The sequence below is a fragment of the Petromyzon marinus genome, chromosome 36, assembly GCF_048934315.1.
Source record: "Petromyzon marinus isolate PM22_M1 ecotype Great Lakes invasive population chromosome 36, UKy_Petmar_22M1.pri1.0, whole genome shotgun sequence".
Classification (NCBI taxonomy): Eukaryota; Metazoa; Chordata; class Hyperoartia; order Petromyzontiformes; family Petromyzontidae; genus Petromyzon; species Petromyzon marinus.
The window spans coordinates 12,830,226-12,852,306 of NC_133702.1; the positions used below are offsets into that span (position 1 = coordinate 12,830,226).

Consider the following 22,081-nt stretch of genomic DNA (forward strand, 5'->3'; position numbering starts at 1 on the left):
GCACTACACTACACTAATGCAGCACCACACACATCACCGCACCACACTACCACAGCACCACACCACACAAACACAGCACCACACCACACTAACACAGCACCACACAGCACCACACTAACACAGCACCACACCACGCTAACACAGCACCACACCACAATAACACAGCACCGCACCACACTAACACAGCACCACACCACACTAACACAGCACCACACTAACATAGCTCCACACCACACTAACACAGTACCGCACAGCACCACACCACACTAAAACAGCACCACACCACACTAACATAGCTCCACACCACACTAACACAGCACCGCACAGCACCACACCACACTAACACAGCACCGCACCACGCTAACACAGCACCACACCACAATAACACAGCACCGCACAGCACTACACCACACTAACACAGCACCGCACCACGCTAACACAGCACCACACTAACACAGCACCACACTAACACAGCACCAAACTAACACAGAACCACACTAACACAGCAGCACACCACGGTAACACATCACCACACCACACTAACACAGCACCACACCTCACTAACAATGCACCACACCACGCTAAAACAGCACCATACCACACTATCACAGCACCACACTAACATAGCACCACGCCACGCTAAAACAGCACCACACTACACTAACGCAGCACCACACTAACACAGCACCGCACCACACTAACACAGCACCACACCACACTAACACAGCACCACACCTCACTAACAATGCACCACACCACGCTAAAACAGCTCCATACCACACTATCACAGCACCACACTAACATAGCACCACACCACGCTAAAACAGCACCACACTACACTAACGCAGCACCACACAGCACCGCACCACGCTAACACAGCACCACACCACAATAACACAGCACCGCACAGCACTACACCACACTAACACAGCACCGCACCACGCTAACACAGCACCACACTAACACAGCACCACACTAACACAGCACCACACTAACACAGCACCAAACTAACACAGCACCACACTAACACAGCACCACACCTCACTAACAAAGCACCACACCACGCTAAAACAGCACCATACCACACTATCACAGCACCACACTAACATAGCACCACACCACGCTAAAACAGCACTACACTACACTAATGCAGCACCACACACATCACCGCACCACACTACCACAGCACCACACCACACAAACACAGCACCACACCACACTAACACAGCACCACACAGCACCACACTAACACAGCACCACACCACGCTAACACAGCACCACACCACAATAACACAGCACCGCACCACACTAACACAGCACCACACCACACTAACACAGCACCACACTAACATAGCTCCACACCACACTAACACAGTACCGCACAGCACCACACCACACTAAAACAGCACCACACCACACTAACATAGCTCCACACCACACTAACACAGCACCGCACAGCACCACACCACACTAACACAGCACCGCACCACGCTAACACAGCACCACACCACAATAACACAGCACCGCACAGCACTACACCACACTAACACAGCACCGCACCACGCTAACACAGCACCACACTAACACAGCACCACACTAACACAGCACCAAACTAACACAGAACCACACTAACACAGCAGCACACCACGGTAACACATCACCACACCACACTAACACAGCACCACACCTCACTAACAATGCACCACACCACGCTAAAACAGCACCATACCACACTATCACAGCACCACACTAACATAGCACCACGCCACGCTAAAACAGCACCACACTACACTAACGCAGCACCACACTAACACAGCACCGCACCACACTAACACAGCACCACACCACACTAACACAGCACCACACCTCACTAACAATGCACCACACCACGCTAAAACAGCTCCATACCACACTATCACAGCACCACACTAACATAGCACCACACCACGCTAAAACAGCACCACACTACACTAACGCAGCACCACACAGCACCGCACCACGCTAACACAGCACCACACCACAATAACACAGCACCGCACAGCACTACACCACACTAACACAGCACCGCACCACGCTAACACAGCACCACACTAACACAGCACCACACTAACACAGCACCACACCACACTAACACAGCACCAAACTAACACAGCACCACACTAACACAGCACCACACCTCACTAACAAAGCACCACACCACGCTAAAACAGCACCATACCACACTATCACAGCACCACACTAACATAGCACCACACCACGCTAAAACAGCACTACACTACACTAATGCAGCACCACACACATCACCGCACCACACTACCACAGCACCACACCACACAAACACAGCACCACACCACACTAACACAGCACCACACAGCACCACACTAACACAGCACCACACCACGCTAACACAGCACCACACCACAATAACACAGCACCGCACCACACTAACACAGCACCACACCACACTAACACAGCACCACACTAACATAGCTCCACACCACACTAACACAGTACCGCACAGCACCACACCACACTAAAACAGCACCACACCACACTAACATAGCTCCACACCACACTAACACAGCACCGCACAGCACCACACCACACTAACACAGCACCGCACCACGCTAACACAGCACCACACCACAATAACACAGCACCGCACAGCACTACACCACACTAACACAGCACCGCACCACGCTAACACAGCACCACACTAACACAGCACCACACTAACACAGCACCAAACTAACACAGAACCACACTAACACAGCAGCACACCACGGTAACACATCACCACACCACACTAACACAGCACCACACCTCACTAACAATGCACCACACCACGCTAAAACAGCACCATACCACACTATCACAGCACCACACTAACATAGCACCACGCCACGCTAAAACAGCACCACACTACACTAACGCAGCACCACACTAACACAGCACCGCACCACACTAACACAGCACCACACCACACTAACACATCACCACATCACACTAACACAGCACCACACCACACTAACACAGCACCACACCACACTAATACAACACCACACTAACACAGCACCACACCACACTAACATAGCACCACACCACACTAACACAGCACCGCACAGCACCACACTAACACAGCACCGCACCACGCTAACACAGCACCACACCACGCTAACACAGCACCACACTAACACAGCACCACACCACACTAACACAGCGCCACACCACACTAACACAGCACCACACCACAGTAACACAGCACCACACCACACTAACACAGCACCACACCACACTAACACAGCGCAACACCACACTAACACAGGACCACACGACACTAACACAGCACCGCACCACACTAACACAGCACCACACCACACTAAGACAGCACCGCACCACACTAACAGAGCACCACTCCACACTAACACCGCGCCACACCACACTAACACAGCGCCACACCACACGAACACAGCACCACACCACACTAACACAGCATTGCACCACGCTAACACAGCACCACACCACACTAACACAACACCACACTAACACAGCACCGCACCACGCTAACACAGCAGTACACCACACTAACACTGCACCGCACCATGCTAACACAGCACCACACCACACTAACACAAGACCACACTAACACAGCGCCACACCACACTAACACAGCACCACACCACAGTAACACAGCACCACACCACACTAATACAGCACCACACCACACTAACACAGCGCCACACCACACTAACACAGGACCACACGACACTAACACAGCACCGCACCACACTAACACAGCACCACAACACACTAACACAGCACCGCACCACACTAACACAGCACCACACCACACTAACACCGTGCCACACCACACTAACACAGCGCCACACCACACGAACACAGCACCACACCACACTAACACAGCACCGCACCACACTAACACAGCACCACACCACACTAACACAGCACCACACTAACACAGCGCCACACCACACTAACACAGCACCACACGACACTAACACAGCGCCACAGCACACTAACACAGCGCCACACCACACGGACACAGCACCACACCACACTAACACAGCACCGCAACACACTAACACAGCACCACACCACACTAACACAGCACCGCACCACACTATCACAGCACCACACCACACTAACACAGCACCACACCACACTAACACAGCAGAGCACCACCCTAACACAGCACCGCACCACGCTAACACAGCACTACACCACACTAACACAGCACCGCACCATGCTAACACAGCACCACCTCACACTAACACATCACCACACTAACACAGCACTGCACCACGCTAACACAGCACCACACCACACTAACACAGCACCACACCATACTAACACAGCGCCACACCACACTAACACAGCACCACACCACAGTCACACAGCACCACACCACACTAACACAGCACCACACCACACTAACACAGCACCGCACCACACTAACACATCACCACACCACACTAACACTGCACCGCACCACACTAACACAGCACCACACCACACTAACACAGCGCCACAACACACTAACACAGCGCCACACCACACGAACACAGCACCACACCACACTAACACAGCACCGCACCACACTAACACAGCACCACACCACACTAACACAGCACCGCACCACACTAACACAGCACCACACCACACTAACACAGCGCCACACTAACACAGCACCACACCACACTATCACAGCACCGCACCACGCTAACACAGCACGACACCACACTAACACAGCACCGCACCATGCTAACACAGCACCACACCACACTAACACAACACCACACTAACACAGCACTGCACCACGCTAACACAGCACCACACCACACTAACACAGCTCCACACCACACTAACACAGCACCGCACAGCACGACACCACACTAACACAGCACCGCACCACGCTAACACAGCACCACACCACAATAACACAGCACCGCACAGCACTACACCACACTAACACAGCACCGCACCACGCTAACACAGCACCACACTAACACAGCACCACACTAACACAGCACCAAACTAACACAGAACCACACTAACACAGCAGCACACCACGGTAACACATCACCACACCACACTAACACAGCACCACACCTCACTAACAATGCACCACACCACGCTAAAACAGCACCATACCACACTATCACAGCACCACACTAACATAGCACCACGCCACGCTAAAACAGCACCACACTACACTAACGCAGCACCACACTAACACAGCACCGCACCACACTAACACAGCACCACACCACACTAACACATCACCACATCACACTAACACAGCACCACACCACACTAACACAGCACCACACCACACTAATACAACACCACACTAACACAGCACCACACTACACTAACATAGCACCACACCACACTAACACAGCACCGCACAGCACCACACTAACACAGCACCGCACCACGCTAACACAGCACCACACTAACACAGCACCGCACCACACTAACACAGCACCGCACCACGCGGACACAGCACCACACCACACTAACACAGGACCACACCACACTAACACAGCAACACACCACTAACACAGCACCGCACCATGCTAACACAACACCACACTAACACAGCACCGCACTAACACAGCACCACACCACACTAACACAACAACAACAACCGCCATTCGCCACTAAGTGGCGGTGACGTCACCACGACGCTTGTGCCAGGCTATGTGCACCCTGAGGCCACGTGAAGTGTCGAACGCCCGCTGGCAGGAGGTCACGGGGCAGACCCAGGTGCCACGGGTCGACTGACTGAGATGACTGGCTGATGCACCACCTGTGCCCCCTACTGTGCCAACCTGCTGTGCTTTAGCCACCCGGCGCTCCGCTCGTTGTTGTGAGCTTCGCTCCTCCGCCCTCCGTTGTTGTTGGAGGGCGACTGCCTCCAACTGCCCAGTAGCGTCCTTCACGAGCCTCCTCCACAGAGGCCGATCTTGACACCGCTGGTACCAGTCATCAGCAAGTCCACTCCGCTCCACGTCCTCCTGTACCACATCACTCCATCTCTTCTCTAGCCCGTGCCGCGCCCGTTTAGCCCCCTCAATCCGGCCGAACAAAAGCTGTTGCGGCATGCGATGGCTGGGCATGTGGGCTGCATGACCCAGCCATCGCAGCCTTGCCCGCCGGAGGAGCTCACCGATGGGACCTTGCCCAGATCTTTCAAGGATTTGTGAGCTCCTCACACAATCCAGTCTGGTTAAACCCAGGATGGATCGTAGGCAGGCCAGCCTAAATATTTATAACCAGCGAAGATGTTCCATTAGGGGGGTCCACGTTTCGCAAGCGTAGAGAAGGGAGGGAATGACCATGGCCGAGAAGACCTGAAGCTTAGTGCGGAGCGACAGACCAGGTAGCTTCCACACAGCGTTATGCAACCGATGAAAAGATATTGTCGCTCGACTGATTCGGAGTGAGACCTCTGCTGTTAAACTGGAGCCAGTCATAAGCACACTGCCCAGGTATGGGAAACTCTCCACTCTCTCCACAACTGCCCCATCACCGATTGGGAGTTGTGGGGGTGGAGTGTCCGATGGTACAAAATACCCAGGCAGGTGCTTAGTTTTGGTGGGGCTGATGGTAAGGCCCCACCTCTTAGTGGCACGCTCCAGTCTCAGCAGCAGCGTCTCCAACTCCTCCTCTGACTGAGCAGCTATTACCAAATCATCAGCATACATAACGTGGTTGAGCAATAGGGTGCCATCCCTTGACCGCACCCGGGCATCGATCAGCCTCCTATTATATCTGTACCATATGGAGATTCCCCCGGTACAGCTATTGAAGGCTTCACGAACTACGTGGTCAAAATAGATGTTAAATAATGTGGGAGCCAGAGGACATCCCTGTCACACCCCAAGGTGTACAGGGAATGGCTCTGACTCCCGGCCACGTAGTTTTACCCGGGCCCGCTAACCATCATGAATGTCCTTAATGATCGTGAGCAGAGGGTCAGATACTCCAAAAGCACGAAGAACGACCCAGAGCCCAGGCCTACTGATGGTATCATAAGCCTTGACCAGGTCAATAAAGCAGAGATGTAGGTCTTATTGGAATTCCCTACACCTCTGCTGTAGCAGACGGACAGAAAATATGGCATCTGTGCAGGACCGCCTTATCCTGAAACCGCAATGGGGCTCCGCAAGCCTCTCCTCAGCGTGCCTGGCAAGGCGATGCTGAATAATCCTTGCCAGCACCACACCACACTAACATAGCACCACACCACACTAACCCAGCACCACACTAATACAGCACCACACTAACACAGCACCCCACTAACACATCACCACACCACACTAACTCGGCACCATACCACGCTAACACAGCACTACACCACACTAACGCAGCACTGCACCACGCTAAGACAGCACCACACCACACTAACACAGCACCACACCACACTAACACAGCACCACACCATGCTAACACAGCACCACAACACACTAACACAGCACCATACCATGCTAACACAGCACCACACCACACTAACACAGCACCACACCACACTAACACAGCACCACATCACACGAACACAGCACCACACCACACTAACACAGCACCACACCACGCTAACAGCACCACACCACGCTAACACAGCACCACACTAACACAGCACCGCACCACGCTAACACAGCACCACACCACACTAATACAGCACCACACCACACTAACACAGCACCACACCACACTAACACCTCACCGCACCATGCTAACACAGCACCAGACTAACACAGCACCACACTAACACAGCATCGCACCACGCTAACACAGCACCACACCACACTAACACAGCACCACACCACAGTAACACAGCACCACACCACACTAACACAGCACCACACCACACTAACACAGCGCCACACCACACTAACACAGCACCACACGACACTAACACAGCGCCACAGCACACTAACACAGCGCCACACCACACGAACACAGCTTCCCACACCACACTAACACAGCACCGCACCACACTAACACAGCTGCACACCACACTAACACAGCACCGCACCACACTAACACAGCACCACACCACACTAACACAGCACCACACTAACACAGCACAGCACCACCATAACATAGCACCGCACCACGCTAACACAGCACTACACCACACTAACACAGCACCGCACCATGCTAACACAGCACCACATCACACTAACACAACACCACACTAACACAGCACTGCACCACGCTAACACAGCACCACACTAACACAGCACCACACCACACTAACACAGCGCCACACCACACTAACACAGCACCACACCACAGTAACACAGCACCACACCACACTAACACAGCACCACACCACACTAACACAGCGCCACACCACACTAACACAGGACCACACGACACTAACACAGCACCGCACCACGCTAACACAGCACCACACCACAATAACACAGCACCGCACAGCACTACACCACACTAACACAGCACCGCACCACGCTAACACAGCACCACACTAACACAGCACCACACTAACACAGCACCAAACTAACACAGAACCACACTAACACAGCAGCACACCACGGTAACACATCACCACACCACACTAACACAGCACCACACCTCACTAACAATGCACCACACCACGCTAAAACAGCACCATACCACACTATCACAGCACCACACTAACATAGCACCACGCCACGCTAAAACAGCACCACACTACACTAACGCAGCACCACACTAACACAGCACCGCACCACACTAACACAGCACCACACCACACTAACACATCACCACATCACACTAACACAGCACCACACCACACTAACACAGCACCACACCACACTAATACAACACCACACTAACACAGCACCACACTACACTAACATAGCACCACACCACACTAACACAGCACCGCACAGCACCACACTAACACAGCACCGCACCACGCTAACACAGCACCACACTAACACAGCACCGCACCACACTAACACAGCACCGCACCACGCGGACACAGCACCACACCACACTAACACAGGACCACACCACACTAACACAGCAACACACCACTAACACAGCACCGCACCATGCTAACACAACACCACACTAACACAGCACCGCACTAACACAGCACCACACCACACTAACACAACAACAACAACCGCCATTCGCCACTAAGTGGCGGTGACGTCACCACGACGCTTGTGCCAGGCTATGTGCACCCTGAGGCCACGTGAAGTGTCGAACGCCCGCTGGCAGGAGGTCACGGGGCAGACCCAGGTGCCACGGGTCGACTGACTGAGATGACTGGCTGATGCACCACCTGTGCCCCCTACTGTGCCAACCTGCTGTGCTTTAGCCACCCGGCGCTCCGCTCGTTGTTGTGAGCTTCGCTCCTCCGCCCTCCGTTGTTGTTGGAGGGCGACTGCCTCCAACTGCCCAGTAGCGTCCTTCACGAGCCTCCTCCACAGAGGCCGATCTTGACACCGCTGGTACCAGTCATCAGCAAGTCCACTCCGCTCCACGTCCTCCTGTACCACATCACTCCATCTCTTCTCTAGCCCGTGCCGCGCCCGTTTAGCCCCCTCAATCCGGCCGAACAAAAGCTGTTGCGGCATGCGATGGCTGGGCATGTGGGCTGCATGACCCAGCCATCGCAGCCTTGCCCGCCGGAGGAGCTCACCGATGGGACCTTGCCCAGATCTTTCAAGGATTTGTGAGCTCCTCACACAATCCAGTCTGGTTAAACCCAGGATGGATCGTAGGCAGGCCAGCCTAAATATTTATAACCAGCGAAGATGTTCCATTAGGGGGGTCCACGTTTCGCAAGCGTAGAGAAGGGAGGGAATGACCATGGCCGAGAAGACCTGAAGCTTAGTGCGGAGCGACAGACCAGGTAGCTTCCACACAGCGTTATGCAACCGATGAAAAGATATTGTCGCTCGACTGATTCGGAGTGAGACCTCTGCTGTTAAACTGGAGCCAGTCATAAGCACACTGCCCAGGTATGGGAAACTCTCCACTCTCTCCACAACTGCCCCATCACCGATTGGGAGTTGTGGGGGTGGAGTGTCCGATGGTACAAAATACCCAGGCAGGTGCTTAGTTTTGGTGGGGCTGATGGTAAGGCCCCACCTCTTAGTGGCACGCTCCAGTCTCAGCAGCAGCGTCTCCAACTCCTCCTCTGACTGAGCAGCTATTACCAAATCATCAGCATACATAACGTGGTTGAGCAATAGGGTGCCATCCCTTGACCGCACCCGGGCATCGATCAGCCTCCTATTATATCTGTACCATATGGAGATTCCCCCGGTACAGCTATTGAAGGCTTCACGAACTACGTGGTCAAAATAGATGTTAAATAATGTGGGAGCCAGAGGACATCCCTGTCACACCCCAAGGTGTACAGGGAATGGCTCTGACTCCCGGCCACGTAGTTTTACCCGGGCCCGCTAACCATCATGAATGTCCTTAATGATCGTGAGCAGAGGGTCAGATACTCCAAAAGCACGAAGAACGACCCAGAGCCCAGGCCTACTGATGGTATCATAAGCCTTGACCAGGTCAATAAAGCAGAGATGTAGGTCTTATTGGAATTCCCTACACCTCTGCTGTAGCAGACGGACAGAAAATATGGCATCTGTGCAGGACCGCCTTATCCTGAAACCGCAATGGGGCTCCGCAAGCCTCTCCTCAGCGTGCCTGGCAAGGCGATGCTGAATAATCCTTGCCAGCACCACACCACACTAACATAGCACCACACCACACTAACCCAGCACCACACTAATACAGCACCACACTAACACAGCACCCCACTAACACATCACCACACCACACTAACTCGGCACCATACCACGCTAACACAGCACTACACCACACTAACGCAGCACTGCACCACGCTAAGACAGCACCACACCACACTAACACAGCACCACACCACACTAACACAGCACCACACCATGCTAACACAGCACCACAACACACTAACACAGCACCATACCATGCTAACACAGCACCACACCACACTAACACAGCACCACACCACACTAACACAGCACCACATCACACGAACACAGCACCACACCACACTAACACAGCACCACACCACGCTAACAGCACCACACCACGCTAACACAGCACCACACTAACACAGCACCGCACCACGCTAACACAGCACCACACCACACTAATACAGCACCACACCACACTAACACAGCACCACACCACACTAACACCTCACCGCACCATGCTAACACAGCACCAGACTAACACAGCACCACACTAACACAGCATCGCACCACGCTAACACAGCACCACACCACACTAACACAGCACCACACCACAGTAACACAGCACCACACCACACTAACACAGCACCACACCACACTAACACAGCGCCACACCACACTAACACAGCACCACACGACACTAACACAGCGCCACAGCACACTAACACAGCGCCACACCACACGAACACAGCTTCCCACACCACACTAACACAGCACCGCACCACACTAACACAGCTGCACACCACACTAACACAGCACCGCACCACACTAACACAGCACCACACCACACTAACACAGCACCACACTAACACAGCACAGCACCACCATAACATAGCACCGCACCACGCTAACACAGCACTACACCACACTAACACAGCACCGCACCATGCTAACACAGCACCACATCACACTAACACAACACCACACTAACACAGCACTGCACCACGCTAACACAGCACCACACTAACACAGCACCACACCACACTAACACAGCGCCACACCACACTAACACAGCACCACACCACAGTAACACAGCACCACACCACACTAACACAGCACCACACCACACTAACACAGCGCCACACCACACTAACACAGGACCACACGACACTAACACAGCACCGCACCACACTAACACAGCACCACACCACACTAAGACAGCACCGCACCACACTAACACAGCACCACACCACACTAACACAGCACCACACCACACTAACACAGCACCACACTAACACAGCACAGCACCACCATAACATAGCACCGCACCACGCTAACACAGCACTACACCACACTAACACAGCACCGCACCATGCTAACACAGCACCACATCACACTAACACAACACCACACTAACACAGCACTGCACCACGCTAACACAGCACCACACTAACACAGCACCACACCACACTAACACAGCGCCACACCACACTAACACAGCACCACACCACAGTAACACAGCACCACACCACACTAACACAGCACCACACCACACTAACACAGCGCCACACCACACTAACACAGGACCACACGACACTAACACAGCACCGCACCACACTAACACAGCACCACACCACACTAAGACAGCACCGCACCACACTAACAGAGCACCACTCCACACTAACACCGCGCCACACCACACTAACACAGCGCCACACCACACGAACACAGCACCACACCACACTAACACAGCATTGCACCACGCTAACACAGCACCACACCACACTAACACAACACCACACTAACACAGCACCGCACCACGCTAACACAGCAGTACACCACACTAACACTGCACCGCACCATGCTAACACAGCACCACACCACACTAACACAAGACCACACTAACACAGCGCCACACCACACTAACACAGCACCACACCACAGTAACACAGCACCACACCACACTAATACAGCACCACACCACACTAACACAGCGCCACACCACACTAACACAGGACCACACGACACTAACACAGCACCGCACCACACTAACACAGCACCACAACACACTAACACAGCACCGCACCACACTAACACAGCACCACACCACACTAACACCGTGCCACACCACACTAACACAGCGCCACACCACACGAACACAGCACCACACCACACTAACACAGCACCGCACCACACTAACACAGCACCACACCACACTAACACAGCACCACACTAACACAGCGCCACACCACACTAACACAGCACCACACGACACTAACACAGCGCCACAGCACACTAACACAGCGCCACACCACACGGACACAGCACCACACCACACTAACACAGCACCGCAACACACTAACACAGCACCACACCACACTAACACAGCACCGCACCACACTATCACAGCACCACACCACACTAACACAGCACCACACCACACTAACACAGCAGAGCACCACCCTAACACAGCACCGCACCACGCTAACACAGCACTACACCACACTAACACAGCACCGCACCATGCTAACACAGCACCACCTCACACTAACACATCACCACACTAACACAGCACTGCACCACGCTAACACAGCACCACACCACACTAACACAGCACCACACCATACTAACACAGCGCCACACCACACTAACACAGCACCACACCACAGTCACACAGCACCACACCACACTAACACAGCACCACACCACACTAACACAGCACCGCACCACACTAACACATCACCACACCACACTAACACTGCACTGCACCACACTAACACAGCACCACAGCACACTAACACAGCGCCACAACACACTAACACAGCGCCACACCACACGAACACAGCACCACACCACACTAACACAGCACCGCACCACACTAACACAGCACCACACCACACTAACACAGCACCGCACCACACTAACACAGCACCACACCACACTAACACAGCGCCACACTAACACAGCACCACACCACACTATCACAGCACCGCACCACGCTAACACAGCACGACACCACACTAACACAGCACCGCACCATGCTAACACAGCACCACACCACACTAACACAACACCACACTAACACAGCACTGCACCACGCTAACACAGCACCACACCACACTAACACAGCTCCACACCACACTAACACAGCGCCACACCACACTAACACAGCACCACACCACAGTAACACAGCACCACACCACACTAACACAGCACCACACCACACTAACACAGCGCCACACCACACTAACACAGGACCACACGACACTAACACAGCACCGCACCACACTAACACAGCACCACACCACACTAACACAGCACCGCACCACACTAACACAGCACCACACCACACTAACACAGCGTCACACCACACTAACACAGCACCACACCACACTATCACAGCACCGCACCACGCTAACACAGCACTACACCACACTAACACAGCACCGCACCACGCTAACACAGCACCACACCACACTAACACAACACCACACTAACACAGAACCGCACCACGCTAACACAGCACCACACCACACTAACACAGCATCACACCACGCTAACACAGCACCACACCACACTACCAAAACACCACACTAACACAGCACCGCACCACGCTAACACAACACCACACCACGCTAACACAGCACAACACCACACTAACACAGCACCACACCACACTAACACAGCAATGCACCAGGCTAACACAGCACCTCAGCACACTAACACAGCACCACACCACACTAACACAGCACCGCACCACGCTATCACAGCACCACACCACACTAACACAGCAATGCACCATGCTAACACAGCATGGCACTACACTAACACAACTCCACACTAATACAGCACCGCACCACGCTAACACAGCACCACACCACACTAACACAGCACCAAACCACACTAACACAGCACCACACCACGCTAACGCAGATCCACACCACACTAACACAGCACTACACCACACTAACACAGCACCACACCACACTAACACAGCACCACACCATGCTAACACAGCACCACACCACACTAACACAGCACCACACCACATTAACACAGCACCACACCACACTAATACAGCACCCCCACCATGCTAACACAGCACCACACCACACTAACACAGCACCACACCACACTAACACAGCACCACACCACGCTAAAACAGCACCACACCACACTAAAACAGCACCACACCACGCTAACACAGCACCACACCACACTAACACAGCACCACACCACACTAACACAGCACCACACCACACTAACACAGCACCACACCACACTAATACAGCACCACACCATGCTAACACAGCACCACACCACACTAACACAGCACCACACCACACTAACACAGCACCGCACCACGCTAAAACAGCACCACACCACACTAACACAGCACCCCACCACACTTACACAGCAACACACCACACTAACACAGCCCCGCACCACACTAACACAGCACCACACCACACTAACACTGCACCGCACCACACTAACACAGCATTACACCACACTAACACAACACCGCACCACGCTAACACAGCACCACACCACACTAATACAGCACCACACCATGCTAACACAGCACCACACCACACTAACACAGCACCACACCACACTAACACAGCACCGCACCACGCTAAAACATCACCACACCACACTAACACAGCACCACACCACGCTAACACAGCACCCCACCACACTAACCCAGCACCACACCACACTAACACAGCACCACACCACACTAACACAGCACCACACCACACTAATACAGCACCACACCATGTTAACACAGCACCACACCACACTAACACAGCACCACACCACACTAACACAGCACCGCACCACGCTAAAACAGCGCCACACCACACTAACACAGCACCACACCACGCTAACACAGCACCACACCACGCTAACACAGCACCCCACTAACACAGCACCGCACCACGCTAACACAGCACCACACCACAATAATACAGCACCACACCACACTAACACAGCACCACACTAACACAGCACCACACCATGCTAACACAGCACCAGACTAACACAGCACCACACCACACTAACACAGCACCGCACCACGCTAACACAGCACCACACCACACTAACACAGCACCACACCACATTAACACAGCACCACACCACACTAAGACAGCACCACACCACACTAACACAGCACCACACAACACTAACACAGCACCACACCACACTAACACAGCACCGCACCACACTAACACAGCACCACACCACACTAACACAGCACCACACCACACTAACACAGCACCACACCACACTAACACAGCGCCACGCCACACTAACACAGCACCACACCACACTATCACAGCACCGCTCCACGCTAACACAGCACCACACCACACTAACACAGCACCGCACCACGCTAACACAGCACCACACCACACTAACACAACACCACACTAACACAGCACTGCACCACACTAACACAGCACCACACCACACTAACACAGCACCAACCACGCTAACACAGCACCACACCACACTAACACAGCACCACACCACACTAACATAGCACCACACCCCGCTAACACAGCACCACACCACACTAACACAGCACCGCGCCACACTAACACAGCACCGCACCATGCTAACACAGCACCACACCACACTAACACAACACCACACTAACACAGCACTGCACCACGCTAACACAGCACCACACCACACTAACACAGCACCACACCATGCTAACACAGCACCACACCACACTAACACAGCACCACTCCACGCTAACACAACACCACACCACACTAACATACACCACACTAACATAGCACCACACCCCGCTAACACAGCACCACACCACACTAACACAGCACCACACCACACTAACACAGCACTGCACCATGCTAACACAGCACCACACCACACTAACACAACACCACACTAACACAGCACTGCACCACGCTAGCACAACACCACACCACACTACCACAGCACCACACCACACTAACACAGCACCGCACCATTCTAACACAGCACCACACCACACTAACACAGCACCACACTAACACACCACATCGCAACACACCAATACAGAACCACACTGCACCTACACAACACCACACCAACACCACAGCACACCACACCAGCACCGCACTGTACCAACGCACCACACTCATGGCACAGCCACACACACACCCCACAATGCACGTGTTTGTGTGTGAGACTATTGTGCTGCGGTGAGCGGGAGTGTAGCGGCGAGCACGCTGCGCTACGAACCCGGTCACCCGAGTTCGATTCCCGCTCACGGTCAACAGCAGTGCCCATTATCTGAACCGATCCGGGGCCCCCTCGAGGTAGACTCATCGACGAATATCTGAAATGGCACTGGGCCTCCCCAAAATCGCGTGGTATAATCCACCCATGCGCTCGAGGGTCGTGACAGCCTTTATAGGTGCTTGCTAACAGCACTTTCCCCAAGTCAATTGAAGTCTATACGGGGCATCTTTGTCTTTGTGTGTATTTGGGTGAAGGTGGCTGCTCTGCTTTCGTCCATCATCGTGCTCATCGTCATCCTGGCGCTGGGCTTCCTCCTGGAGCCACTGCAGACGGTATGCACCAGCATCACGGTGGCTAGAAGATGTTAACTACCTCTCCTTGTGTACAGGAGGTCGTGGGCTCGATCTCGACCCTGATGCCTGCTGTATATCTGGAGTTTGCGTGTCGCTCTTTCTCCCTGTGGTCGCGTGATTTTACTCCATGTCCTCCGGCTTTTCCCTGGACATTTTGAATCACCATCACGCGTTTAGTATATTTGTCTGCTATACATTTCCACACGATGATAAGCCATTTCTTTCAGCTATCATTTGTGGCCGGGTCGCTGAGGAAAAAAAGAGCTGCATACTCTTTGGTTCTTTTGGTAAAGTCACGTAGAAAGAAAATAAATTAAATAATAGAGTACGACGTTTCGATTGCAACACAAGCAACCGTCATCATAGATACACAGAGTGTCTATGTTGTGTGTCTCTCTCTGTGTGTCTGTGTTGTCTCTCTCTGCTTGTGCGTCTGTCTGTGTGTCTCCGTGTCTGTGTTTTGTCTCTCTCTCAAATTTAGTTCTACCTGATGACGACTGATTGTGTTGCAATCGAAACGTCGTATTCTATTGATTTAATTTATTTTATTTTACGTGACTTTACCGAAAGAACAAAAGAGTAACTCCTGCAGTCACGAAAGCTTTAAATAAAGTTTAAAGAGCTGCATAGTTCAGTGGGCCTTGCTTGGTAAATTTAAAAAGGTAAGTTTAGTTTAAAGACATGGCCTGCACAACTCACCTACTCACGGGACAACTGGCCAACCAGCTCAATCGCTCACCAACTCACTGTCCTGACGGACCACCGCGTGACTGTCTAACCGTGTGAACTGATGGATGGTTGGCTGGGTAGTTGGGTGGCTGGATGGGTGGGTAGGTGGGTGGCTGGGTTTGTGGATGGGTGGCTGGGTGGCTATGTGGCTGTGCGGCTACGTGGCTGGATGGCTGGGTGGCTACGTGGCTGGGCAGCTAGGTGGCTGGGTGGCTACGTAGCTGGATGGCTGGGTGGGTGATAGTGTGTGAGCGAGGCTGTGGGAACCCCGGGCCATACGCAACGTGACTACTTGTTTTTTTCCCCTGCTCCGTGGCGGTGCAAGGCGGTGCTGGCCTCCCTCGTGGTGGTGAACCTGAAGGGGATGTTCACCCAGGTGAAGGAGGTGCCTCGCCTGTGGCGGACGGACCGCATCGACTGCGTACGTAAGCGCGAGTGCACACGCAAGCACACGCACGCATACACGTGGAGCGGTCACATGACCCAGTGGTGCGCTGGCGCGTTATTCGCTGCATGTCGCAGGGTTTTAGCGGTTCCACCCTGGCGGCCACCCTGATCACTCCTGCAGTGTCTGCGTTGTGAGCCATAGTCGTGCTACACACCGGCCACTGCGCTCACAGTTGGACGTTAAAGGCCTCGCGGCGCCATTCGGCAAGAGTTGGGCCATTGTGTGCCCTCGTCACTGTCCACATTTTGATATATTTGAAAAGTTACACCACAAATGAATCACAGCAGCAGCAATAATCGCCCCCTCCTACTAACATTTGTCAGGAGCCTCCTGAAAAAAGTGTCATGAGACTCATGGAGCCACATTGGAGAGCTACACAGCACAACCCACATACCAGCGTGCTCACTCAGCAACCACTCACCTCCTAGCCCCATCCACCCACGCACTGGCTCATCTGTGCACTCATCCACTCAGGTACTGTACTGATCCACAAAGCCAAAGATACCCAGGCCTCATAAAATTTGAGACTTCTCAAAAATAAGTCCGGATATCTCAAAATCAAGTCAGTGGCGGTCTCAAAACTAACGAGGTTGCGCGAGGATGGCGAGCAAGGGCAATGGCAAGAAGTCGACGCCGTTGCAGAAGTCGCACGCCCTGGAATACGCGCTGGAGATCGTCTCGACGGAGGCCAATGGCGACGTGACCGTCCGGTGCAAGTTCTGCCTGCACGAGGGCCGCGACGTCGTGGAGGTCAGCATGGCGTGGCGCGAGCGCAAACATCGCAGCGACATCCAGTACTTCAGGAAGCCGTTCGCTGCGTTCAAGCATCGCAGCCACCACGAGGGGCAGCACGCGTCCTCGTGGACGAAGCACAAGGACCTGTCGGTTGAGGAGAAGAAGCACTACTTCGACGGGCTCGTCAAGCTCACCAACACGCTGCACCACCACATGGACCTGGCTACCGACACACTGCAGTTCTTCATCAGTGCCGCCATTATCGAAACGACGATTGTAGGCGACCTGTTCTTTCGCGACGACGAGCAGCTCGATGACATTGACGACGACCAGGGCGAGGAGAACGCAGCCGACGCGGTCCGCAAGAAGCTTGCCAAGAAGCAGAAGGAGAAGGCTAATGCGATGAAGCTGTTCGTTCAGGAGGAAGACAAGGCCGTCTACACAGTGACGATCAATGACGTGCTGCGGTTCGACCTCGCCATGGACTACTTCGGCATCAGCATCGGCCTGTCGTCCCGACAGATGGCGGCGGTCATCCAGAAGGCCAAGGACCGGACCAAGACGGCGAAGCTCACTGACATCAACGACGCCATCGTCGGGCAGTACACGCGCATCCTGGTCACCGTCCCGCTGTAGGAGATCGCGGTCATCCTCGATGACGAGAGCGTTTTGGCCATGTCGTTGGCTGGCGATGGGAGCACACATCGCGGCTAATCGTTCTTCGACCCGCGCGTCCGAGTCTGCTATCGCGGCGAGCTGGTAAACTTGCATCTCGTCGCGATTCCGATGTTCAAACGTCATTCCGCGGTCAACATCTTCAACTTGATCGCCAAGTTCATGGACGCGCTCTACGTCAAGTGGCGCGCCAAGCTGATCGGCATGTCGTCGGACGGCGAGAACACCATGACGGGCCGTCATGCAGGCGTCGTCACCCGCATCGTCGCGTGCGCGGAGAACAATGTGTTGCGCATCTGGTGCGCGCCGCATCAGATGGACATTGTCGTGAAGGCGGCGGCCGAGGGCATTGACGACGACATCTGGGTCAAGCAGGCCTACACGTACTCAGTCTACCTGCATGCGCAGGACAACCTGATGATCAAGATGAACGTCAAGTGCCCAAAGAAGACGCCGCGATGGGTGCATATCGGCCGCCTGCTGACGCTCTACAAGTCGTACCATCGACAGATCATGGAGTACACTAAGGACAAGCGCCCCGACATGCTGCCGACGGACCAGTGGTGGCTGATCACGTACTCGGTGTCGCCCGCCATCGACTCGATCAACGTCACGCTCGTTGAGATGCAGGCCAAGTCGCTGCTGATTGGCCAGCAGGACGCGCTCGTGCAGGCGCTGGTCGGATCGCTCATCAGCATGTTTAGCATCGAGAACATACAGCCGCGCAACGACGATGACGACAGCAAGGACGATTACTACGTGCACTACGAGTCACTGCACATCCCGGTCGATGCGATCGTGGAGCACATTGAGAACCAGTGCTCGTTCCCGAGGGATTGCTACGAGCTCCTGGAAGCAGCTGACCAGAAGGATGTGCTCAAGCACGTCGCCATCTACACGATGACGCTTGTCACGGGCCTGCAGTCGATCAAGGCCGAACGGGACGGCGTCAATCAGGCCCTGGAGAAGGATGCGCCGTCTGTGCTGCCCGCGCAGCTGGTCAAGCTGCGCCATGGCACGTTCCTGAAGGAGGCGCTCGACCCCTACCGAAAGCATGTCTCTGAAGTCTGGACCGAGGAGAGCATCGATCAGATCGAGGCGGAGCACCGCGAGCTGGTAATGCTGTACAACTCGGACACGATCCTGCGCAACGCCATCGACAAGCACATCGTCAAGACGACCTTCAACGACGCCTGGGCCTGTGCCCCGAGTCGATTTGAGCGCCTGCGCTCGTTCTGCGGCGGCTTAGCGACCGTGTTTGCCATCACGTCGTCGGTCGAGTCAGACTTTTCCATCCTCAATTGGGAGCTGGACGACAACCACACTGCGCTGGTGCACCTGTCGCTGGAGGGCATATTCCAGGCCAAGCAGCGCGTCCTGCTGCAGACGCTTCTCAGCTGAAATACAACGACCTCCAAAAACAAACCGGGCGGCGTCTCAAAACTAAGCTCGTTTTGTTAAGTTTAACACGTAGGCTTTCGCGACCAATATTATTCATAATAAAGGTTTTTGGGTTAGATCGCGTTTATTTATAAATGTGTCGTAACCCTCCACCACCCGACACGGCCAATCAACAAAAAAAAGTGTCACGTTGACAAAAGACAAATAATTCACTACTTCAGCCCACCGGTGTGTTGAAGAGTTAATCCACATTTACAGTTTGAGTACGACGTTTCGCTGGTAAATACATCCAGCATCATCGGGCAATTCGCCAGAATGGTAAAGCCCTCGCTTGCTCCCGGTTTTTATATAGAGCAGCAGAGTGACGTCATCACTTAACTCATCAGGTGCAGTGATTAGAGGCGGAGGGTGGGGTATTGTAATTATATAATCGATTAGTAATCAGTCATTGGTTATGATTAGTAATGAGTTGTAGATTAGTAATTATTTAAGTGTAATGTGTATTATTTAATAATACGCTTCCAGGCCGCACTAAGCCGGTAGCTGTCAGAGCGATTAAAGTTATTCTTGTTCCTCTCAATTTCAATGGATTCTCTAATTAGTCTTTGCCAGTAATAATTCGTTTTACACACCACTGCAACATTGTCAAAATCAATTGAGTGTCCTTGTTGACAAGCATGTTCTGCCACTGCCGACAGTTGTGTTTGAGATAATTTAATATTTCTCTGATGTTCTTTTAGTCTTAC

General features: G+C 53.4%; 1 protein-coding gene across 3 annotated transcripts in view; it reads left to right on the plus strand.

Moving 5' to 3' along the window:
• The window catches only part of LOC116949463 (pendrin-like), a 176,738-nt gene that overhangs the window by 138,297 nt on the left and 16,360 nt on the right, over positions 1 to 22,081 (plus strand). For all 3 annotated transcript variants that reach the window (XM_076072136.1, XM_076072135.1, XM_076072134.1), the window contains 2 exons: positions 17,249 to 17,326; positions 18,402 to 18,497. In XM_076072136.1, the coding sequence (XP_075928251.1) occupies positions 17,249 to 17,326; positions 18,402 to 18,497 (174 nt within the window). The remainder of the gene's footprint in view (positions 1 to 17,248; positions 17,327 to 18,401; positions 18,498 to 22,081) is intronic.